Raw genomic sequence first — 26,047 nt, 5'->3', positions numbered from 1 at the left:
AATGGGTCAAATGACCTGAAATATATGAATTTAATGACCTAAAAAAAAGTAGGTTAAATGGGTCATTAGCAGGTTGATCCGATCTGCTATAGATCAGGTCGGGGTTTCAATTTTTGACCCATTAATTAAATGGGTTAGGTTCAGGTTAAGGGTTTATTGACCCATTTATATATGATCCGAACCTGAAAATGACCCAACCCGACCTGTTTGACACTCCTATCTGCTATATCTGATAAAACAATCGGTAATTATTTTTTGTAAGTAAATGAGCATACATCAATTAAAAACCCGACTATTAACTTATTTCGATATTGACCCGATCAATAGTTATCCGTAACCGATAACTACTCGAAAAATAAAGCTCGAACCCGATCTGTATCCGAAAAAACCGAATTAATTAGTAATCGATGACAACCCGAGACCGATTTACACTCGACACGAACTTCAACCGACACCGAACTGATGCTAACCCGATAGCTTGAATAACCGATCTCTAACCGAACCGTGACTAACCGACTCGACCCGAGTGTGACCCGTTGTAACACACAACCGAAAATAACCGATCCGAAATGCAACCGAACCGAATAACACCTGTCCGAAACCGACCCGATCAACCGAATGAACACCTCTAGTTGCGTTGATGGATTATTTGTTGTTCGTACCGGTGGAATATTAGTCGGTGGAACTGGTGGATTATTAGTTGGCCGTAAATGTGAATTACGAGTTGGTGGTACAGGTGGACCATTAGTATTATTGGGATTATTATGTCGGAGTTGATTTAAATCAGTCCTTGCTGGGTTTGTAGTGAAGGGTATGGAATTATGCTCAATTATAAAATATAAAAATGTGTTAGAAACACCTTGGATGATGATGTTGACACCATTTGATTGTTGGTCCATTTGTGGGTACCGATGGAGAAAAAATGCTTAATTAGGTTTGTAAAAATATTACCTTCTTGATTATTAAGGGTAGAGCTGGTGCTGATAACGTGTTAAAAAGTAGGGAGAATATAAGGAGAAAAGTAGTATAAGCGATAGACTTATATCAGTTTCTCTTGTATTTCATTTTCTGTCTTGTAACAAAATACTACACTACCTTACACATATATATATAGCACAAGGAAAGGGAACAAAAACAAATGTAATACTATTGCAAGGCATAGATAAATCCACATGACAATGCATTCATTGTGTGGTTATATCAATCACAACAAAAATGATGTACTTGAATTAATTATATATTTAATCTCTAACTGAAAAAAATTATAAATATTGAGAAAAGACAAAAAAAGGCTAGAAAATTAATTCATTATAAACATAAACTTAATTATTAAATCTTTGTATGTATTATGATATTATCATTATCAAAGTGAATCAATAATTTATTACACAACAATATTAAAACATATACTCATAGTAATTATTGATAATTAAGACAAATAAAGTTCAAAGTCTTCAACAATGATAGATAGGAGGGAAGATTGAATTGAAAAAATAGTCAAATTAGTTAACTTATTCATTATGTGATAATGATTTATTATCTAAATTAAAATAAAGATTTACATGTATATTCTTTTTGGAAAAATTATTTTAAAAACTCCTAACTATTCTCGATTTAAATATAAAACTCCCAACTATTGATTATTATTCAAAACTCTCAACCGTCCAAAATAACGTATAATCGGATAAATTAATTTTAGTGGAGAAGTAGTAAAAACCAGCTGTATTACTTAATCAACTCACCCCTTTAACCTTACACAACCATTCACTTACTCTCTCAAATTAACAAAGCCTTTTACCCACTATTCTACTGTTTCAAAACTCCATTGTTGTGGAGTACTTGTGGATGCATGCTGTAGTTCAATTACCATTAAAACAAGGTATTTTTTTAAAATAAATTTTATTCCTCTTTCTTTTATGTGATAATAAATATTTCCCTCACTTTAAATTTTAAATTCACATAGCTTTTTACCCACTTTAAACTGTTAAAATTTTCCAATTTTGATACTAAAATGTAGTTTATGTTGTTTGTTAATTTTTGTGTATGTTCTTTGTGTTTTAATGGTTGTTCTAAATTTCATTGATTAATTTAGGGTTACATTTGATATTTGTTGATTAAAGATGAATTCTAATATTTGTTTGAAATTTTGGTATGGTGGAAAGTTTAAGGGGTCAATTAATGGTGAAATTGAATATGTTGGAGGATTAATGAGAAATTAATGATGAGAAGTTTAAGGAGTCATTTAATGGTTAAAATTTTCGAATTTTGATACTAAAATTGATTATTTTGATATGAAAATTTTCAAGTAAGGATTAAATTTATATGAGACCGTGAAAACCATGTTACTTTTTGAAAAATATTATTATAAGAAAGAATTTCAATCAAAAATAAAATAAAAAGCATGATAAAAAAGTGATACATTTTACATAAATCAACATGTTACTTTTTGTCAAAAAAAAATGTGTTCCACGTAAGTGTTACTTTATAGTGTTGCTTTTGTGTTACACAGAAATTTAGGAAAATAGTGTTACTTTTTACACAAAAAAAAGTTTAAAATTTTTAGAAAAAAGTGTTATTCTATAGAGTAAATATATTTTTCTAAAAAATTTTGGAAAAAAAATGTTAAATCAACAAATAAAAGTGTTGTTTTTTTATACATAAAAAGGTTTTTATTTTTGAGTTTAAACAGTGTTACGTTTGAGAGATTATTGTTTTCAGTGTTTTCATAAAAGATTAGTTCTCACTTGAATTTTAGTAAAAGAGTGTTTTAATTCCTTTTTTTTTTCAAAATGCAAATATATAAATAGGGTTTGCAACTAGTATACACACTTTCATCAGCATTGCAACACAAATTAAAAATATATCAACTAAAACTTCTATGCATTCATAATATCATACTCAACACAAAGCATGATGCATTTACAAAACATCTACTATATACATAAAAAGTAACTACTATAGAAACTCAAAACACCTACTATAATTGTTAGAAATAGCTACCATATACACCTACTTTCAACACTACAAGCACCTACATTAACCTTTATAATTAAACATCTACTTTAAAACTTACAAGCATATACTATACAAATTTTAAATACCTACTATAGTCACTATAAACATCTACTGCAATTATTACACTCTCCACTCCTTTTTGTTTGTCTATTTTATGTTTTTCTACTTTAGGAGAGAGAAATTTAAATTTGATTTTTGAAGTATATATTGAAGACAAAATATATTTATATAGAATCTTGTTCGATTCTTCTTGATGCAAAGAAATTAATATATAATATTTACAATTTTTACAATGCGCACTAAGAAATATCAAGACTCAAAATTTGCTTTAAAATGTTTGCAAAAAGTAAAGTGGACAAACCAAAAAAAAGGAAGGGAGTATAAATTTCTACAATAATAATCACTATAAACACCTAGTTAATTTTAATACTACTACAAACACCTAATTAATTTTAATACTACAAACACCAACTTTCAATATTATAAATACCTAATTAACCATATAAACACCTACTTTCAATAAAATAAACACTTAAGTTTGATTAATAACACCTACTTTAAGATCTATAAACCCCTAATGTAATTGCTGATATGCATGCTCAACAGAAGAAAACTACTTGAAGAAGCCTACTTAAGTCCTAGAATATCAATTGAACAAGAAAACTTGCACTCCCTCCTTAGTTTAAAGCCTTATGACACACATCTTAGCCCTTTTATACTAACTTTTGCGCTTTCTTTCTTTGATGGAGGCCTTACCAGAGGCTCTCTTTTTCCTCTTAATGTCCTTATTAACAAAATTTGATTGCTTCTCATCACCATCATTGAGAGTATCAACATTGTCACCACCACTTGCTGTATCATCATCATCATCATACCTAATGTCCCGCTTGGAAGCAGGGTCTGGGTGAGGCAATGTGACGGACAATCAATATCTGTTACTCCTTTCACAGGGAGGACTAGAGGAAAGCGATCGATTTTACCCCTAAACATATGAGAGCCCTACATAAAAAGAATATGGGTGACGACATTTTCACTAAGGAATAGCTACATAAAAAAGGTACGAATCAACAAGAAGACAACTAAAGAAACTATCAGTAATCTAAAATATGGATCTGACGTCTCCAACTATTCCTATTCCTAGTCAGGTCCAGGGAGAGGCGCAGCTCACTTAGGTCGCTCTTTGTTTGCTCAACCTACGTTTTTTTAGGTCTTCCTCGAGTTCTCTTACCCTCCACTATGATGCTTTTTATCCTTCTAATGTGACAGCCGACAGTCTTTCTTTGCACATGTCCAAACCCTCTTAACCTATTTTCACGCATTTTAGCAGATAATGGGGCAATGCCTTACTTCTCTCTAAACTCCTGGTTCTTGATTTTATCCATTATTGTGTTACAGTATATCCATCTCAGCATTTTTATCTCTGCCACTTTCATCTTTTGTTCATGGATATTCTTAACAGGCGAACACTTTGTCCCCTACAATAAAGCTGGCCTAATGGCAACTTTGTTAACTTTGCTTTCAGTCTAATCGAAAACTTCTTATCACATAACACTCCAGTAGTCGATCACCACTTAAGCTAACTCGCTTGTATACGATGCGTAACATCTCCATCTATCTCTCAATCACTTTGGATAACAGACCCTAGATACTTGATCTTAGTCATACTTGCAACTACATCTTTTCCAATTGTCATGTCTGTGCCATCATGTTGCTCATTGCCACTAAAATTGCATCTCAAATATTCTGTCTTTGTACGACTTATACGCAACCCTTGTCTTTCTAAAACTGTCCTCCATTCTTCTTATCTAGTGTTAGCCTCTTCGCTAGTTTCTGCGACCAATACTATATTGTCAGTGAATAGCATGTACTATGGCACACTCTCCCAGATAGACCTAGAGAGCTTATCTATGATTACTACAAAAAGGAAAGGGCTTAGTGTCGATCCATTATGTAAGCCTACTCTAACTGGGAAAGATTTTGTAATCCCAACGGGTGTTTGTATGTTAGTTGATGCTTTATCATACATGTCTCGTATAGCTTCAATATGAATCCGCGAGACTCCTTTAGCCTCTAGACTCTACCAGATGATACATCGTGGTATGCTATCATAAGCCTTCTCCAAATCTATAAGCACCATATGTAAATCCTTTTTCCTCTCCCTATATTTTTCATCAGTATAATGGTAGATATCCCTAGCATAAAACCAAATTGATGTTCCCTAATCATCGCCTCTTATCTGATCCTCTTCTCTATCACTCTTTCCCACAAATTTATTGCGTAGATGAGGAGTTTAATCCCTCTATAATTCCCACAAATTTGTGCGTCGCCTTTGTTTTTACATAAAGGGATAAGTGCAGTGCTCCTCTATTCTTCGGGCATGCTATGTGTCTTCCAAATAACATTGAAAAGGTTAGTCTACCATTGAATGACATCTTCTCTTAAACATCTCCATACCTCAATCAAGATGCTGTCAGGATCGGTTGCCTTGGCTCGCCCCATCTCTTAAAGAGCTTTAACTTCATTTGTGGTTATGCCTCTGTTTAACTCATATTAATCATGGCTTTGGACGTTGGGAATATGCCCTCTTACCTCCTCTGGTCCCCTAGAAAATCAATTAAAAATGGTGCATCATTGTCCACAGACTAAGAAATGTTGCTTGAAAAACATAAATCTAAAGTCATAACCTATAACAAAACAAATTAAAACTTAAAAAAATCTACAAGCCTAACCCCCTAAAAAATAAAAACTTAAAAACACATGAAAATAAAGCAAGATTAACATTACGTGCAAATTAAGGTCAACAAGAAATAACAAAAAACTGAAATTGAGCAAGAATTTAGAAAGATAATGGCACAATATATAAGAGAAAAGAAAATTTAATTTCTTGATGATGAGAACGAAAAGAGAAAATGATGAAAGTAAGGGATGGGTGTTATTTTTTATTCTTTACGTTTTGTATTTGATTTTTTTATAAATTCATTGGGCTGACGCAAAAGGACGATTTTCTCAAAAGACTCACTTTTTGGTGAATCAAAAGTTCTCAAATGATACGGTATCGCGTTGAAACTCATTGTATTCGGTTTACCCAATGTATACTTATAGTTTTTATTTGATCACTGAAGACTTAACTCATTTAAATGATGATATTCAAAATACATATTAAATTAAACAAATAAATTAGATAATTATATTTAGTTGTAAATAGGTCCAAAATCAGATTAGATATAAGGTGATTAATTGATAAATAATTTAAGTCCAAAATATGTTGAATTATGTTTGAAATAAGATGACTTAAGTTAAATGTCTTTATAAGATAAAGTTAAATTTGGTTTTAAATTTAAATGTTTGTTTTAATAAGTATTTACAGGTCTTATTACGTGATTAATTTGAATAAATAATTTGCTTGGCAAACAAGTTAAACTAATTATAGATTTTTCTATAAGTATGGAGTTAATTGTAGAACTTAGTCTCTTCATCCACACTAGCATGTTGGTTGGCTATGAGATGCAGTAATTGAGCATTGTCTCTTGCATGACTCTAAGTTGCTCGGTTAGGAGATTCAACTGGGCTTGGGGATCCATTCCCTCCCCAATTTCTTCTTGGTTCTTGTCATGAGGTAACAACTAATTAATAATTATGTCTTTAACACAAATAGATATGCACATGCATAACACTCTTTCTTAACTTTTATTGAATTAGTAGCTTACTAGCTTAATCAATTTCCATCCTATTGGATAACTTATTCAATAGTTTCAACACTTTTAATGACGACTTTACCTTCAACTTAATTTACCATCATGCTTAGGCAACTTAGCCACATAATTAGATCATGATTTGCTTACAAGGAACTTTTAAGACACCTAGTTTACTAACGGTATTTAGTCGATAAATCTGATTTAAGTTAAACTTACAATTTAAATCCTTTCTTTACCAATAATCCTTTAATTATCAGTTCATTTCCTAATGACTTCCATTAGTTACTCCGAACTTCAACTTCTCTAAGTTAAACTAGTTCTCCAATTTTCCTAGTATTTTAGACAAGCTTCTGAAGCCTTGGCTCTGAAACCAATTGTAACCGCCTCGAATTATGAAGGCAAACACTAACTGGAATTTAGTATTAATCAAGCGGAAGCTAAATTTTGCCAACACAATTAAGGGGTTACTTAAAGGATAAACCAATGTCCAAGAAGAATACTTGAACCCAAACCAAAGCAATATAACAAAAGTTTTAACTGTCTAAAATAAAGGAAAATTACAACTAAATCGAAATAAGTCCAAAGTTTAAATTACATCCTTAAAATAGTCCAAACCTAAACAACTAAACTAATAGTCTCTCAAATACAATAAAGAGATCTTAACAAAAGGGTAGTCATATTCCAACTCGGGTTCATCTTCCACTCGCATATCCATTTTCCGTCAAGGTGCCATAGGGGTTTACTCTAAAAACAAAACCACTGGAAAAAAAAACATACAAAGCATAGTATCAGCAAAAAGGCTGAGTATAAACACACTAGTGTCCGTCAAACAAGTTATTAAAACCCTTTTTATTTGAGTAAATTCATTTTGAAATATCCTTTTTTCATTTGATAAATCATATTATCATTCAAACCCAGTTCGATGGTTCTATAATAATTTCAAATTCTCATTTTTCATCAAAAATCATAAGATCTCAATGGATCCAAATCAATTTCAAACTCATATCATAAGTTTGCATGGGTACTCTATAAGTCATCCTGTGACTCATTTGGTAGTTGGTTTACCGTCCGCGACATGTCCGGCAAGTGTAAAACAATGGTATTGTAAACAATACGCGCTCAGCATTGGTGAGTCGTTTAATCATGCACAAAACATTTGTTGTGGCATATGTACCCGCCATTTGGGCTAAAACATTTTTGTATGTAATATATATCTAGTAATTTCAATTGCATTTGAAAAGTCAAAAATATTAACTTTTTTCATATGATAAACATCTTTTATTTGCAACATAGCAAAACATACTTTATTGCGACATAGCAAAATCAAATCATAATCTTTCCCACATGGTAAAACATACTTAGCATAATCATATCCTCAAACATAACCTTTGTATTATATTGGGGCATCACTAGCACGTATGAAAATGCATTGTAACAAAAAGTGATTAAAGTTCAATACAATTTTTCAAGGAAACCAATAAAATGTTTCGTTTCAATCCTTCTTAAAGTAAATATAACTTAAAAAAGTTTTGAAATTCATTCAAAACAACTAGAATATATTTCGTAAGTCTATAAAATCATTATCACAGAAGATTTCATAAAACACTATTTTCTTAGATACGAGATAGTTTTGCCGGTAATAAAATCGCTAATTGGTTTACAAAATACATATTAATTCTCCAACAAGGCCCAAATTAATCAAGTAATTATAATACCTTATTTAAAATGAATTTAAGGTGGTCCCATCAGATTATAATTCGTTATCTCAATTTATAACGATTTTACAATTACTTTCAACAATTTAGGTATTTACTGTTATTTAAATGATGTCTTAAATCCATGAAATTTATAAACCATCTAAATTAAAATTGTTTTATACTATGAGGCAGTAGGTTACTAATACAATTATAATTTTTTTATATAGTTCTATTTTTACTCAAATTTAATTATTAATATTACACCTTTTAATAATTCAACAAGTTATTATTAGTTTGATAAATTAGTAAATAATTAATAATTAGCTTAATAAAATACATCAAAGTTCCATAAGGCATATAACATGTTTATTAGGCTATTCAAACTTATAAAAGTATGATGTTTTATTATTTTGTATAGACATTTTATCGATAAATAGAATAAAATAGGTTTAAAATTATTTGAGTCCGAATAAAATATATAAAAAGTCTATGATGTTCCAGAAGCTATTTTAAGGGGTATAAAATTTTAAATAACCATTAAAATCATGTGGGGTATTTTTAATAATTAATATCGTTATTTTACCGATAAACAGAATAAAATTTATTTAAGTCTATATATGGTCACGAAAATCCATATAAAATTTTCAACATGTATCTAATATTTATATAAATGTCTCATAAAATTTGCATGTCTAAAAGACATTATTTAGTATTTATTTTATATTTTACCGTTTTCTAACTTACCGATTATTAATAACCGTGTAAAAATTATTAAGGTCTTTAACTTCAACAAAATCTTCCCGTAGTTTAACCAATTTTAGTTACTGTCCATATGAGTATGTGATAAAAATTTCAAATCCATATGTCTCTATTTTGTAATTATTTTATATTTTACTATTTCACAATTTACCGATAAATAATTTAAGGATTGCTCAAAATCATGAAAAATTCCAAACTAAATATATTCTGGCCAAATCTTGTTGCAGACATTATAATATGGTTTTATTAATTATTTTTGATGATCAAAAGTTTATCTAATACCATGTTTTATAATAAGAGTATTTAACACCTTAAAATCCATTAAAATATCAATTTAACGAATAAATTTCAACAAAAATATCCAAGAGATTTTTTAACATATAGCTACTGGAAATTACTTTTAAAATGAATTTCAAATATTTTCAAAGCTCATATAATCATTTCCATCACAATAACTTTCACAAAGTAGTGTTAAACATGCCTTTAAACATACAACAATTCATAAAATTAACATGTATGATGCCCACAATAATAATACATGTAATAAATTATTCCATATTTAAAATTATCATTTTGATATCATTTTTCAAGATTTAAGAACTTCTCTTTGATTTAAGAACTTCTCTTTGGGAATTTCATTTTTAAAAACAAATTTATAACACAAACTTTCCAAATTGTTCTTAAATCCTTTGAAAATCACCCTATATAATATACCTCAACTCCAAGCCTATATAAATATTCCGTAAGCTCCCACGTAAGCTCCTATACATTCTTAGAAGTGGTTCCAACTTCGGGTCCTTGCCCTTCAAGTGTCAACTCCAACTCTTCAACTAAACATAGTGCATTCATCTAAAAATCAATAATAATTTTAGATTTCTAACTTGCACTTAACTTTCCTTAGTTGGAGTTGTTAAATTAATTCTTGTGATGATTTTAACATATTTGGAGTATACTTATTATGTTGAGCAACATACTTAATCCTGTCTCATAATTTTACTTAATTCCTTAAAGTAAGAAAATTTATATGTTTGTTGAAATTCATCTTCTTATTTTCTATATAGCCGATTTTTATAGATTTATAAGGGATGATTTTCTTAGTCTTAGAAATAAAACACCCATTTTATAATGATCTTAATTTATAGAAGGATTCATGTAAAAAAATGTTTTACATGAACAAGTTCTAACAAAAAGTAGTGGAAGAAAGAAATGAACGTAACTTACTCTATACTTGATGAATTTCTTCAAGTTTGGTGTCTATGAAAAGCTCTTGAAATGAAGATTATTTTTATGGAAGATTTGAGTTTATAAACATAAATTTTCAGAAGTTTTAGATGGGTTTTTGAAGAAGGTTTGATGAGAAAAGAAGGTATTTTAATAGTTGAAAGTTTGAACGATTCTAGTGTTTGTTCACGGATGAACTTGAAAGCAAATGTGTTGGGGTTTATGGTTGATTCATTATTCAAAAAATAGAGTGTTTTTGCTTCAAATATTTGTGTAGAACAAAAGGGGTTTTGGGTAGTGTGATTGGCTTGTGTGTGCAAGTGAACAAGGAGCTACTAAGGGGATTGGGGACAAACATATTGGCTGCTGATTTGGGGTGCTTTTTGTCCTCAATTTGGCCTAAAATAGCGTAAGAAAGGTTTCTCTAAGATAGTTCAAAGTTTGGGTAAACGATCATAAGTAAAATAATTCTATTTCACTGATTAAAATAATATTTGCTAATAAAAAATAATTTTTACTAATCATAATTTTTCTTTCCTAAATGGATCGATTAATCTGAGTATATATTATATTTAAGGTTTACTAAATAGAGGCTAAATTATTGTGCAAACATTATATCAAACTTCCTTCTATGAAATGATGATACGGTGTACTTATACACAAACACTTTATTGATGGCATGTTCAAAATATATATTTCTATAATTTTCTTCATCATAATTATCATTGTAAAATTATTCTAAATAAGATTTTAATTATTATTTTGTAAATATTGAAGTTAGCTGAATAATTAAGTTGACAAATTCTTTAAGGTTACATAATTTAAGAGTTTTTAATTAGAAGGTTAGTTATAGTTAACAACTATTTTATATTCTACCCTTTGAAGATATTTCTTGAGCCGAGGGACTCTTTGACCGCATTCTCCTTTATGGGTATGAGTTGCCGTCCTCCTTCCTTTCCCAGACCCTGATCACAGTTTTCCTATGAGCTAGATACACTGGGTATGATGATGATAGAGTTTAAAGTTTGGGTAAAAATTGTTGTACATGTAACAAGTTATGTAACTTGTACTTCATGTTTAAAAATCACTTGTATATGTGTATGAAATATTTAATTTACTCCCATCATGGTTAGTAACATGGTCGGGTAATAATTAAAATTTTCTCAAACTGTTATGGGTAGTTGCTCAACTTTAAGTTTTACCTCCAAAGTTTACGTTACTTGTTACGATTCATAATCACGTTACGAATTAACAAGTTTCTAATAATCGTAGAGATTTTTCAATTTACTACCGTCACTAATTAAATTATAATTAGTAACGAACAAACATATATAAAAAATTTAGGTGCTAAAAACGACTAATGAAACCTCATAATAATGCGTGAAAGTTGATAGGAGATCGATTACTCTCTAGAGGGGAGGGGGTGAATAGAGAGTATGCCCGTTTAAAATTTTTGTCTAGAAGGTTAGCTCAAGAGCTTGGGTGGCCATTCAAAACTATTTTCTAGAACAATTTTAGGTCGATTGATAAATCAATAACGCAAGTGCGAAAATGAACTTAAACAATAACACACATATGTTAACGAGGTTTGGTTCTAAACAACCTACTTCCCACCTATAGGTTCTCTTCCAACTCGTAGGATTCAACGCCTTTTATTAATGAACTTTAAGACAATCTAGAAGATCTCTCTATCTTCTCTCATCACGTTCTTCTCCTTGAAGAACGTCTTACAAGTTCCCTTAATAAAAGCATAAATCCCAATCCCACAATAGAGATTACAAGTTGAACACTTTAAAAAGTATTCCAAGGTTAGGCGTATCAATCAATCAAAGTTCTAACTCTTTTTTTTTAACACTAAATCCTATTAAAAAATGTAAGAGTTAGATGACCCAAGAATTACTACACTTTATGAACGTTTAGATCTTAATTCAACAAGAGAGCAAATTGTAAGAAGTGCTGCAATCTTAATCCTTGAATGAAGCCTTATATTTATATATGGCACGCCTCAACATATCCTTGTAGAGCAAGAAAGCTTCATCGGTCAATTTCATTGACCTGGTTAATCTGCGCCAGTCTACAAGATATTGAATTTTAACTCAAACTGAAGTTGCACTGACAGCTCATATAATTACGTCATTGTGTGCTATATTTTGTTATTAACAACCATTGCTGTGCTGCCACGTTAGAACTCATACAAGATATTGAAAATTTCAGCAAAACCACATAATACAACGTGTAAAACTTTATTCAAATTTAATTCTTATTTTTAGCATCAATTTAAATTGTCTTTTCCTATTTATAGTGTCAATTTAAATTGTCATCTTATTTATAGGAAAGCCTATAATTAGTATAGCTTAATTTCAAAACAACAAATTTAAAATATTCAAATATAAACCGTGTAATAGCATATTCAACGTTTAATGTATTCAAAATTTAAACACAAACTTATAATTTAAACAAATATTTAAATGTCTTGAACATACCTTTATTTAATTCAAATTCAAATCTAATCTTATTCAAAAGTTTAAATTTAAATTATCTTAAGTCATTTAATTTAATCTCAATTAAATATATTTCGAACTTAAATAATTTGTCAATTAATCACTTAATATTTAATATCATTTTTGGACCAACTTAAACAACTAAATGTAATTACTTAATTTATTTTTCAAATTTAATGTGTGTTTTAAATTACCATCACTTAAGAGAATTGAATCTTCAATGCGATTGTTTCAATTCACAAAAACTTAGACGCGACTGAGACGGTCATATGGGCCAGCCCATAAACAAACACACCTGTAAAGCGACACAAAGCTTTCCTCCTTTTTTCGTTTTCTTTATCTTAATGTATACAATATACTAATGAAAAAACGATTAGGACACATTATCGACTTTACAATAAAAAAATTTCCACTCTTTACATTTTCTTATTAGGAAAATATTTTTTAGCGTATCATGTAATATCTTTTTGATTAGATTTATTTGATTGATTAGTTACAAAAGATTTTAAAATTTTACCTTATTTACTAACTTTTTACCATCTACAATCATCTAAAATATGTAATATCTTTTAATTAGAATGGATAATTATTGAATAACATATTAATAATTTATGTAAATTACTAAATTTTTATTAAAATAAATTTATAATAAAGTAAGAAAAGAAAATAATTTTGAAAGTTTTTCATAGATAATACTGTGTATCACTTACATGGCTATATTAAATGACAAATTAAATAGATTACACATCAATTATTTAAGTAAATAATAATTAATATTTAACAATTAGGATAAGATGTCGATGAAATAAATTTCAAATGATAATTTTATCACCTATGTTTGACAAGTTTATGATACAAAAATACTTTAATTAAGTTATATGTTAATTGTTATAGTAAAAAATATATTCTTTAGACTGAAAACTTATTTAAAGGTTTTACACAGACATTAAACATTTAAAATATTTTTATATTATTTTTTATGCGTAGAAATTATCTATTATTTTATGTAATTACTAGAGATGTTCATTCGGGTGATCGGGTCGGTTTCGGATGGGCGCCATTCGATTCGATTGTATTTCGGATCGGTTATATTTTGAATGCGTGTTGCGACGGGCCACACTCGGGTCGGGTCGGTTAGTCACGGTTTGGTTGAAGATCGGTTAGCATCAGTTCGGTGTCGGTTGAAGTTCGTATTGAGTTTCAATCGGTCTCAGGTTGTCATCGGTTAATAATTGGTTCGGTTTTCCAGGTACAAATCGGGTCAAGGTATTTTTCATCGGCTACGAATTGCGAATTACTAATTAGTATTGATCGAGTTAGTATCAGATTAAGTTGTTAGTCATTTTTTAATTGATGATAAGGTTCCTTTACTTAAAGCAAAATAGTGAAAATGCAAAATCAATTAGTGATCATTATTACATTGTTACTTTTACTTGTTTAACCAGAAATTAAAATTATAAAGTTCTATCAATTTTCATCTAATTCGATTAGAAGTAGTTAAATAAACATTAACCATTGATTATTAACTCTAAATATATGAAACCATGTATTTATAAAATTTATTTTATTAAAATAACTAATAAGATGATTGAATATGAGTCGATCATACTTCTATGTAAAAAATTGGTTCAGGTTTACAATAGTTCGATCTAAATTTCGTTCGAGTTAAGTCGGTTTTAACCGGATCAAGTTCAGTCTCCAGCATGATTCGGGTCGGATATGATTCGGGTCGGCCATTATTAGGTTCGGGTAATCTCGGTTAACGGTTATATGTCGGTTAGAAAAATCGGTTACAGCTTGGGTTCAGTTTTCCCATTTTCGGTTGTCAACCGGTTCGTGTATAGTTTCGGGTCGAGTAATGTTGGTTCGATAAACATAAAAAAGGAACACATTTTCGGGTCGGTTAACTTTCGGTTTCGGATTGGATTTTCGGGTCGGGTCACTTTTGAACAGCTCTAGTAATTACTTATAATCCATATTATTTAGTGCATAATTTTATGATTATGTTTTATATAGTAATATATTAATAATATGTATCTCAATCTAATAATAATACTTTTACCGTTTTAAAACAAATCAATTTATAATTTCAACATACTTAAGAAGTTAAGAGTCATATAATAACTTAATTACATATATAAGATTACTAATTTTTTATTTAAATAATTCAAAAATCGTGCTTGATACGAAAAGCTATCGAACTGATAACTCTTAATAAATTTTTGTTTCCTCCTTTACTTGATGTATATTAGTATTTTTGTGTAGATGGGGATGAGTTTTTGAAATTTAAAATTCAAATGATTTCAAAAAAGATGTTGATATTAAGAGAATAGAAGATGCGAGTGTTTAATTTTTGTTTTCTTTTGGTTGGTTTCAACTTTGAAGAAGGATAGTTTCAAGAAATAGTCTCATACAATCATAAAACACTTGCTCTTGGAGAATTGTGTTCTTAGAATGGAGATTTGGATTAACCAGACGAACTAACTACTAACTACTCTTGTTTCGGTCTTGAAACGAGGAAGTGGAAAACACTTGAAATACCGTTAGTAGATTTGTTATCTAGAGCGGCGTTCTGTGGAAGGAAGCGACTTAAATTCCTGCAAAACAACACGTTAGCCTTGTCCGGGGGTGATCTCCCGGAAAACCCCACCGACGCTCAAGTTAGAACGTGGATATGAGAATATTGAGTAGATGATTATAAATTGAATGCAAGAATGTTATGAATGGTAGTGTGTGACTTGAGTGCACATTAAAGGGTTGAATTCATGAGTGTGACTCTTGGATGGTGGTAACTAAATGGGTGTAATTATGTGTGGAGTATTCATGAAGAATTATGGGTGTTAATGAAGATTAATGAAGAAAATGAAAGGGTTTGATTTATTGTATGCTCGATCAAATTCTGACAGAGGAAGCAGTAAGGTCGCTCGACCTACCCGCTCGACCGAGCGAGTCATTTTGGTAGGTCGAGCGGTCAGACAGAATGCCCCAGTTTTGGCTGATACTCGCTCGACCGAGCCGCTCGACCGAGCGAGCTCTCTGATCCGGTCGAGCGGATCCTCTAATATGCATAGGATGCTTGTTTTCGACCTTTCAAATCCTTAGAGTTATTTCATAGTATTCATTACTCAATATTAACTATGTATTCAAGTGAGCTATTCATCTTCATGTACCTAGTACTATAAATAGGGCTCTCATACTCACACATCAAACATATCAAACACAACTCCTAAGCCAAACACATAGCCTCTATTTTTTTATCTCTATCTCAATTGTAATTCTTCATTAAGAAGTGTTGTTTGTATTCTTTTGATATAATATAAACAGAAACTACACACCACGGAGGATGTAGCCATCATTCGGTGAACCTCCTTAAATCTTTGTGTCCTTTTAGTTACATTGTCAAACTTTGTTTTGTTTGTGGTTGTTTGTTCTTAGCATCGTAACGATATTGGCGATCATTTCAATTGGTATCAGAGCCAGGTTTCTTTTACGGTGTTTTAAGAAATTATTACTTGAAAATCATGACTACAATGAAGCTCGACATTGAGAAGTTTGATAGGAATGTAAACTTTGGCTTATGACAAGTCAAAATGAGAGCCATTTTGATCCAAAATGGTGTGCATAAGGCCATTGATGGTGTAGATAAGATGCCGGAAGGAATGTCCGCATCGAGATGAGAAGAGATAGACACTAAGGCATTATCGGCAATCCAATTATGCCTTTCCAATGAAGTGCTAAGAGAGGTTGTTAAAGAAACAACAACCAAGAGTATATGGAAGAAGTTGGAATCACTCTACATGGCCAAGAGTGTTACGAATAGGCTACTTTTGAAAAGTAGACTCTACGATTTACGCTTGGAGGAAGGTAAACCTTTGAAACCTCACTTAGATGAGTTTTATTCCATTATTATGGATTTGCAAAATATTAATGTCAATCTTGATGATGAAGACTTGGCAATTTATCTTTTATGTTCTCTACCCCCTTCTTATAAAAATTTTAGAGAAACTCTACTCTATGGTAGAGATAATTTGAGTAGTGATGATGTGAAGAGTGCCTTAACACAAAGGGACCTTATTGATTCGCAATTGTCACAAAAGTCACCAAGCAATGCTAGTGATGGGTTGTTTGTGAGAGGGAGGTCACAAGAGAAAGGTTCCACTAGTAGGAGTGGAAACAAGGGTAAAGGGAGGTCCAAGTCCGTGAGGCCAAATAAAAATAAAACTTGTAACTATTGCAAGCTTAAGGGCCACATCAAGAAGGATTGTTGGAAGTTAAAGAAAAAGCTTGAGGAAGAGGCTAGGGAAGGAACTAGCAATGCTAATGCTAGTTATGTGAATGATAGTGATGATGGTGATGTTCTTGTTGCCACTCATGAGTACAAAGAAAATAATGAATGGATTCTTGATTCGGGGTGCACATTCCACATGACTCCCAACAAAACTTTCTTCCATATTTTTGAAAGTGTTGATGGAGGAAATGTTACCATGGGAAACAACACTACTTGTAAGGTTGTTGGGATTGGGAGCATTAGAGTGAAGATGTATGATGGGATTGTGAGGACCTTAACCGATGTAAGGTATGTCCCGGGGTTGAAAAAGAATCTTTTGTCTTTGGGTACTCTTGATAAGATCGGGTGTAGAATCACTTGTGAAGGTGGAGTTATGAAGGTTGCCAAGGGCTCACTAGTGGTGATGAAGGGGAAGTTGAATGGGAGTTTGTATGCTCTTCAAGGTTCAACCATTCTTGGCTCAGCAAATATTTCCACAAGCACAATGTCCGATCATGACACCAAATTTTGGCATTTGAGGCTTGGTCACATGGGCGAAAGAGGTATGTTTGAACTCTCTAAACAAGGTTTATTTGATGGGAAGAAATTTGGGAACCTTGGTTTTTGTGAACATTGTGTTTATGGGAAACACAAAAGAGTTAGTTTTAAACTCGCCATTCACAACACTAACGGAATTTTAGATTATGTCCATTCCGATTTGTGGGGGCCTTCTCGAATGCCCTCCTTTAGTGGTTGTAGCTACATGTTGACCTTTATTGATGATTTCTCTAGGAAAGTTTGGTGTTATTTTATAAAACATAAAAAATGAAGTTTTTGATGTCTTCTTGGAATGGAAGAAGATGATTGAAAAGAAAACCGGTAGGAGCATCAAGACCTTAAGAACCGACAATGGTCTTGAATTTGTTGATAGTAAATTTCTCAAATATTGTTCTAATGAAGGTATTGTTAGACATAGAACTTGTGTAGGACGTCCTCAACAAAATGGTGTAGCGGAGAGGATGAATAAAACATTGTTAGAAAGGGCTAGATGCATGCTAAAACAAGTTAATTTGGGGAAGCAATTTTGAGCCGAAGCGGTGGCTACGGCATGCTATTTGATCAACCGTTCACCTAATACCGCCTTGAAGTTCAAGTCGCCACAAGAGGTGTGGTACAACACTCCGGTAAATTATTCTAGTCTTAAAATTTTTGGTTGTCCAGCTTACTTTCATGTAAATGATGGCAAGTTAGAAACTAGGTCTAGAAAAGGTATTTTTGTGGGATATGGAGTGGGTGTAAAAGGGTATAGGGTATGGTGTAATGATTCAAAGAAAATAATTGTTTCTAGAGATGTTTTTGATGAAAATAGCATGCTTGATTCTAGTATTGAAAAATCTTTTAATAATGTTAATAATGATGCACAAGTGGAGGTTCAACCTTCTAATATTGATGATGAGAATAATTATGATGATGTTCAACAAAGGTCTCCTCCGTTGTCCACAACTAGGCAAAGAAGGAAGATCGTGGCTCCAAGGAGGTATATTGAAGAGTGTGATTATGTGGTTTATGCTCTCAACATTGCTAGCGAAGTCGAAGGGTTAAATGAACCAAGTACGTACAAGGAGGCTATGGCCTCGAATGACTCAAGCAAGTGGTTGATTGCTATGAAGCAAGAGATGAAGTCTCTTGCAAAGAATGGAACTTGGGATATCGTTGTTGCACCAAAGAAAAAGAAAATTGTGGGGTGCAAGTGGATATTCAAGAGGAAGGAGGGTCCTTCTAGTGATATTCCTCCCATCTACAAAGCAAGGGTAGTTGCAAAGGGATACTCTCAAATTGAGGGTGTTGATTTTCATGAGGTTTTCTAACCGGTGGTGAAACACTCTTCTATAAGGGCATTGCTTGCTTTGGTGGCGATGGAGGATTTGGAATTACATCAATTGGATGTAAAGACGGCTTTTCTTCACGGTGAGCTTGAAGAAGAAATATTTATGAAGCAACCGGAAGGTTTTGAGGTAGCCGGTAAGGAAAATCATGTGTGTAGATTGAAGAGGTCATTGTATGGATTGAAGCAATCTCCAAGGCAATGGTATAAAAGGTTTGATTCCTTTATGATTTTACATGATTTTATTAGAAGTTCTTATGATAGTTGTGTCTATTTTAAGAAGTTTGAAGATGGTTCTTTATTATATTTGCTCTTATATGTTGATGACATGCTAGTAGCATGTAGTTCTTTGTTTAAGGTGGAGAACTTGAAAGAGTTGCTTTCAAGTGAATTTGATATGAAAGATCTTAGTGAAGCCAAGAAGATTCTTGGGATGGAGATTTTGAGAGATCGGGCTAAGGGTATCCTATACCTTAGTCAAAGGAAATACATTGAGAAAGTTGTGCAACGTTTCTCTATGGATGATGCTAAAGGTGTGTCTACTTCTCTTGCTTCTCATTTCAAATTATCCAAGAATTTGTGTCCACAAACAAAGGCGGAAGAAGAGCAAATGGTAAGAATTCCGTACACTAGTGCCGTTGGTAGCGTTATGTATGCTATGGTATGTTCTAGACCCGACATTACTCATGCGGTGAGTTTGGTGAGTAGATATATGTCTAATTCGGGGAAGGGACATTGGGAGGCGCTAAAGTGGTTATTGAGGTATTTGAAAGATACTTCAAATGTTTGTCTCATGTATGGGAAAAATGCAAGCGAGCTAACCGGGTTTTGTGACTCGGATTATGGTGGTGATCTAGATAATAGAAAGTCCAAAAGTGGGTTCGTGTTCACTTTGGGTGGTTCGGTGATAAGTTGGCAATCATCGCTGCAAGATGTGGTTGCTCTCTCTACAACCGAAGCGGAGTACATAGCCGTGGCCGAGTCATTCAAAGAGGCAAAGTGGCTTAAAGGTCTTGTTGATGAGATGTGCAATAAAGTGTGTGAGATAAGTGTGCATTGTGATAGTCAAAGTGCAATTCATTTGGCTAGAAATCAAAATACATTTCATGGAAGATCCAAGCACATTGATATTAAGTATAATTTCATCGGGGATGAAGTTGAGTACAAAAGGGTGTTGTTGAAAAAGATTGACACTACGGAAAATCCGGCCGACATGATGACAAAGTCATTACCTACTACCAAGTTTGAATTATGTGTTGACTTGGTAGGTTTAGCTCCTTGCTTGAAGTAATGCCCTCTTGGGGCATTTTGAGGTGTGTATGTTTTTTATTATGAAGTGGATTGATGAATGTTTTGACTTGGGTGAACTCAAGTCAAGGTGGAGATTGTTATGAATAGTAGTGTGTGACTTGAGTGCACATTAAAGGGTTGAATTCATGAGTGTGACTCTTGGATGGTGGTAACTAAATGGGTGTAATTATGTGTGGAGTATTCATGAAGAATTATGGGTGTTAATGAAGATTAATGAAGAAAATGAAAGGGTTTGATTTATTGTATGCTCGATCAAATTCTGACAGAGGAAGCAGTAAGGTCGCTCGACCTACCCGCTCGACCGAGCGAGTCATTTTGGTAGGTCGAGCGGTCAGATAGAATGCCCCAGTTTTGGCTGATACTCGCTCGACCGAGCCGCTCGACCGAGCGAGCTCTCTGATCCGGTCGAGCGGATCCTCTGATATGCATGGGATGCTTGTTTTCGACCTTTCAAATCCTTAGAGTTATTTCATAGTATTCATTACTCAATATTAACTATGTATTCAAGTGAGCTATTCATCTTCATGTACCTAGTACTATAAATAGGGCTCTCATACTCACACATCAAACATATCAAACACAACTCCTAAGCCAAACACATAGCCTCTATTTTTTTATCTCTATCTCAATTGTAATTCTTCATTAAGAAGTGTTGTTTGTATTCTTTTGATATAATATAAACAGAAACTACACACCACGGAGGACGTAGCCATCATTCGGTGAACCTCCTTAAATCTTTGTGTCCTTTTAGTTACATTGTCAAACTTTGTTTTGTTTGTGGTTGTTTGTTCTTAGCATCGTAACGATATTGGCGATCATTTCAAAGAAGATGCCGTGGATGATATTACTGGAATTTTGGTAGGCTAATGAAGTGGAGTATGAGTAAGGATACTTAAGAGGATTATTTTCAGATGTCCCTCTCCTCTTTGATGGTTGTCCCTATTTATAATGGTGAAGAAGGAAGTTACTTCAGAAAGGAGAGGTTGAAGATCATGGGAGCAGTGGGCAGTTACCAGCCTTGGAAGAAGGATAACCAAGCAATGAGGGAGAGTGGAAAGTTGGGTCAAACAGGAGGTTATTTTGCTGGAGGGAGGTCAGGGTATTTGGAGGTTACTAGCCTATGGGCCTATCAAGGAAGATAGGGAATTCAGACAAAGGCCCATTGACCGAAAGTCAAGGTCAATCCAGAAGGTCAAAGGTCATTAAGGTAAAATGACATTAATAATTTAAACAAATAAATAAGTTAGGTTAGTGATACCATGACAACTCTTATCTCTGCTTCTCCCATGCTTCTTTCTATTAATGATTTCGATTATCTCTTCTCTGCCATGTCCGAATTCAAATGCCTTCAACCTCATCCAACTCTTATCCCTCTCTTTAACTAACTTTAGTTGTTTGATATTTGACTCGATATGAATTGGATTGGTACCCTCACGATTTGTTACCGCCAGGTCGGGTTGATTTGTGTTTCTCTCTTCTAGGAAAATCCCTTAAGCTTGAGTATCCGCGTTACTTGAATGAGTATGTGTTTATATAGAAGTTTTAAAATATATTAAATTTGTTATATTTGAAAAGTAATCTTTTTTTGTTGATTTTAGAGAAGAATTTGATAAAAAGTTCAAAAAATTGAATGGGTGGATGAGACTATTTCTTTGATATGAAAATTCAGAGCACGAACTCTGATGTTGTGACATATACATCTTGGGGCCTGTACAGTTCTTTCTTTCAGGTTGTGGCCAAGGGTTTGTTGATTGAAATGTTAGAGCGCAAGATTGTACCTAATATTTGTACCTTCAATATGGTAGTTTACATGTTAAAAATGAGTATGTTGTGGAAGCCGAAGCCAGTCTATGGTTTTTGTTTGAGAGAAGTGAAGCTATGAGCATCATACTTTACAGTGCTATAGTTGCTGGATATTGTTTACTTGGTCAGATGGAAGATACAGCAAATCTACTTGACATCATGGCCTATGTTGTTTGGTGCCTGATGTTGTAAGTTTTACTACTATGGTTAATACTTAATAGATATTGCAAGGCTTGATATATTCACAAGGCTCTAAACACTAGACAGGAGATGTGATAAAACTAAAATGGGCACCTAATCTTGTTATCTATAACACTTTTAAATGGATATTGCCGTCTTGTCTTCGTGTAACTTAACTGCTTAAGTGATTCACAAAAGACATTCTTCAAAAGTTCAACAAATAATTTGACAGTATGTGATGTTATCCATGGAGAGAATTTGGAGAATGGTAATAAGAAACTTGCTTGAACCTTGTGGTATGCTCATGCTGACTTTTTTTGTTATTAAGATATTTCTCCGATGTGAGATGTTATAACTTCTATGATATAAGCAATTTTAAAGGGATGGACTAAGTTAGTAAGTGTGTCAAATTCAAAGGGGCAGAAGGACTAATTGATGAAGTGTAGAGTAGCTTTTAAATTTTTAGTTATGAATGATTTATAGCTCGTTAAATCTTCATTTCTATCATGTTTCTTAAAATACTCCAAAGAATAGGCGTAAGTTGTACTCCCTCCATCTATGCATAATGGTCTCTAATGTGAATTTGAAGTATAGCTTAACCTTGAAGAATGCAATAGAAAAGTAACACTTAGTTAACCATCTGCCTTATATTACAATTTGCTGAAGAACATTTTCCTCTGCAGGCTGAGGAATAGTTAGAAAATTGAGGCGAGAAGCATTCGTCCCTTGCAGATTTAGATGGGTCAAATTCAAACAGCGTACAAGAAGAAGATCAAGAGCAAGAAAAGGCCAAAATTTGATTCAAAAGAGGAATACTTTATCAAGAATGGAGGTATTTTGTTGGAAAAACAAATTGCTCTTAGCCAAGGGCAACATAAAGGAGCAGGGCAGCTTAAAATTTTCTCAAGGGAAGATATGGAGAAGGCTACAAACAATTATGACCCTGCTCTCATTGTTGGTAGTAGTTCTTATGGAACTATCTATAAAGCTATCCTTGAAGACCGTATTGTAGCTGTCAAAGTCCCGCCACTGGTCGATCCAAATTCCAAACTAGTTGATCTCTACTTAACTGAAGTCTCGACATTAATGGTCATGAATAATGACAATATGGTAAAACTCTATGGTTGTTGCCTCGAAACATTTATACCAATGTTAGTGTATGGATACATGTCAAATGGAGGCCTCTTTCAACTTCTACATGGCGATGTTCCATCTAGCTTGAGGATTAAGTGGGCAGATCGTTTGAGAGTTGCTACTGACGCAGCCTACGCATTGTCCTATATGCATAATGCCTTATTAAAGCCTGTGGTGCATAGGAATGTAACGTCAGTCAATATAGTACTGGATCATTCATTACATGGAAAACTATCAAACTTTTTCTATTCAGTGTCCATTACCCCAAGAGAGACACAGAAATGGCCTGTTGAAGGAACTCCAGGATATATTGATCCCGAATACATAGAAACTCAAAAGGTGACTGATAAGTGTGATGTGTATAGCTTTGGAGTTTTGATGTTGGAACTATTGACTAGAAAACAGCCTTCTATGATGTCCAGAGATGGGGGGGACTTGGTTGATGAGTTTGTGTCAGCTGTAGGAAATAACTGCATGATTGATATGATAGACAATAATATATTGGATCGAGCAAGTAGGGATGAGATACAAAGGACTGTACAGCTTGCGTTGACTTGTGTGGCAAAGACAGGGGCTGAGAGACCGTCTATGATTGATATTGTTGGTGAGCTTTGGAGCATACAAGGACGAAACAGTAAATAAAGCAGAAACTGTGCTTGAAATTTCAGGTTCAAGCTTTTGATTAAATGAAATACAAGATCAAGAACAATCAGCAGAAGATATCAGTAGGCAAGTAATTTGTAAGTTGTAAGTGATTCTTTATGCATTCACAACATTCAATAACAATATGAACCAAACTACCGAAGTAAATCAAACAATATCAAAACTTACATTTTAATCATCTCAAAATTACAATGAATGTTGTATTTGTAAATTAAATTATAATTACAATGAATGTTGTACACAACCTTTTTGTGTGTAACTAACTAGAACTGACTACAAAATTTTTTTATCTACTGATAGAATCGAGAGTAAAACCTAAAAGCTATCACCACAAGCACAGAACTTCCACAACCTTCTCCAACATGCCTTTGCTGTTACCTGTTTACTATTTTTGTGGCCTCTCCTCGTCATCTGTCGTTGAGCAGAAACCGGAGACCTGCTTCTCGTATGGTCACCATTGCAACTCGGGACTTCAAACACTAAATCAGAGTTTGCACACTTTTTATTCTCCTCACAGATATCATGATTCTCCAAAAGTGCTGCATCTGAAGGAATGCAATCACTAAAAGCAGGTACAAGTTCTGCAACCAATCCATTCATAAGCTCGGTAACTAATGCTGCATCGTTATCTGACAACTCGAACTTCTTCACCATCTCTTCCATAACAGTATAAACTGTATCGGTTTCAAGAGAATACGAAAACTTTACAGTTTTCAGATGCTGCGCATCTTCAACAAACGATAGAACCATTAATATCGAATCCTTCATCAGCTTTCCTTGTAACATGAATTTTGTATCTAATGACTTCACTGAGTCCGCAGCACCAACACTACATTCTGATCTCAAACTCGAATCCAAAGGCGACAATACAGATTCACTCGGTGCAAGAAACGAGTCATTCAAAAGCTCGATAGCAGAAGGTCTTTCAGATACAGGAGCCAAACACTTGTCAATAAACTCCTTCACCTGTAAATCAGTCACTTTGTTAAGGGTTGAGATAACCTTCTTATAAATCTGAGCGGAGTTAGTACATTCACTGTAAGGTAATTCCCTAGTGACCATCTGAAGCAAACACATTCCAAAGGAATACACATCCACTCTCTCATCATATTCTTCCTCAAAAAGCTCTGGCGCCATGAATTGAGGTGTACCAGCACCACGCGGCATTGCACTACCTTGTCGAACAATCGTTGAAAGCCCAAGGTCTCCGATTTTGACCTTGCCAGAGTTGCCATTAATGAAGATGTTATCACACTTAAGATCTCTATGAATAATTGGTGGTTCGTGGCAATGAAGATAAGACAACCCACTTAAAATCTGTCGAGACCAATTCTTGATGGCCTTACTATCAACATGATTATGTTTCGTACGATACTCACTCATATTTCCTGATGAGAAAAGTTCAGTAATCATATTAACCGTCTTCTTCTGGTAATCAACCCATGAATGGTAACATCTCATAATATTAATATGTTTTAATGATTTCAACAAAACTGATTCTGCACATAAACTCTCGAGATAGTTCTGCGATTTGAACAAATTATCAGGTAACTGGATTATACTCCAAGCAATCTCTAAACCGTTAAATTCATCGAAACCCCTGTAAACTGTTTTAAATGCGCCTTCTCCGATGATTTCATCGTACCTGACATAACGTCTCGTCGGATCTGTCTCCACAATTACGAATTCACCGTCGCAATTCAAACCCATGATACGAGAGTGAAACAATAAATTAACGAACAAAACACAATAATAATTGACAATGGTTGCTTGAGCTTAACGTTAATGTTAGAGAATTAACGGTGGTTATGGTGAAACCCAGGAAGCATTGAGGGTTTGATTTATAGTTTGGGATTACCGTTACACTCGTGTGTGTTTTTTTAGAAGTTATAGTCGTGCGCTGCTAAGAAAGAGTA

General features: G+C 33.1%; 2 protein-coding genes across 3 annotated transcripts; one reads left to right on the top strand and one right to left on the bottom strand.

Annotated features, from left to right (window-relative positions):
* Window positions 1-1,682: 1,682 nt before the first annotated feature.
* LOC130817871 (wall-associated receptor kinase-like 2) lies at window positions 1,683-26,047 on the top strand. Of its 2 annotated transcripts, none has more exons than XM_057683830.1 (2): window positions 1,683-1,879; window positions 23,018-26,046. In XM_057683830.1, the coding sequence occupies exon 2, from the start codon at window positions 23,073-23,075 to the stop codon at window positions 24,108-24,110; it is 1,038 nt and encodes a 345-aa protein (XP_057539813.1). In that variant the 5' UTR covers window positions 1,683-1,879; window positions 23,018-23,072; the 3' UTR covers window positions 24,111-26,046. The 2 variants fall into 2 exon arrangements, with proteins under 2 accessions (XP_057539813.1, XP_057539812.1); XM_057683829.1 differs by lacking the exon at window positions 1,683-1,879 and adding an exon at window positions 22,094-22,342 and having other exon boundaries at window positions 23,018-26,047.
* On the bottom strand, window positions 24,447-25,841 carry LOC130818568 (probable serine/threonine-protein kinase WNK4). The gene has a single exon (XM_057684732.1). The coding sequence runs from the start codon at window positions 25,839-25,841 to the stop codon at window positions 24,447-24,449; it is 1,395 nt and encodes a 464-aa protein (XP_057540715.1).

The sequence above is a fragment of the Amaranthus tricolor genome, chromosome 7 (assembly GCF_026212465.1).
Source record: "Amaranthus tricolor cultivar Red isolate AtriRed21 chromosome 7, ASM2621246v1, whole genome shotgun sequence".
NCBI lineage: Eukaryota > Viridiplantae > Streptophyta > Magnoliopsida > Caryophyllales > Amaranthaceae > Amaranthus > Amaranthus tricolor.
Note: the sequence above shows the minus strand (reverse complement) of the source record. Positions and strands in the feature narration are given on the sequence as shown.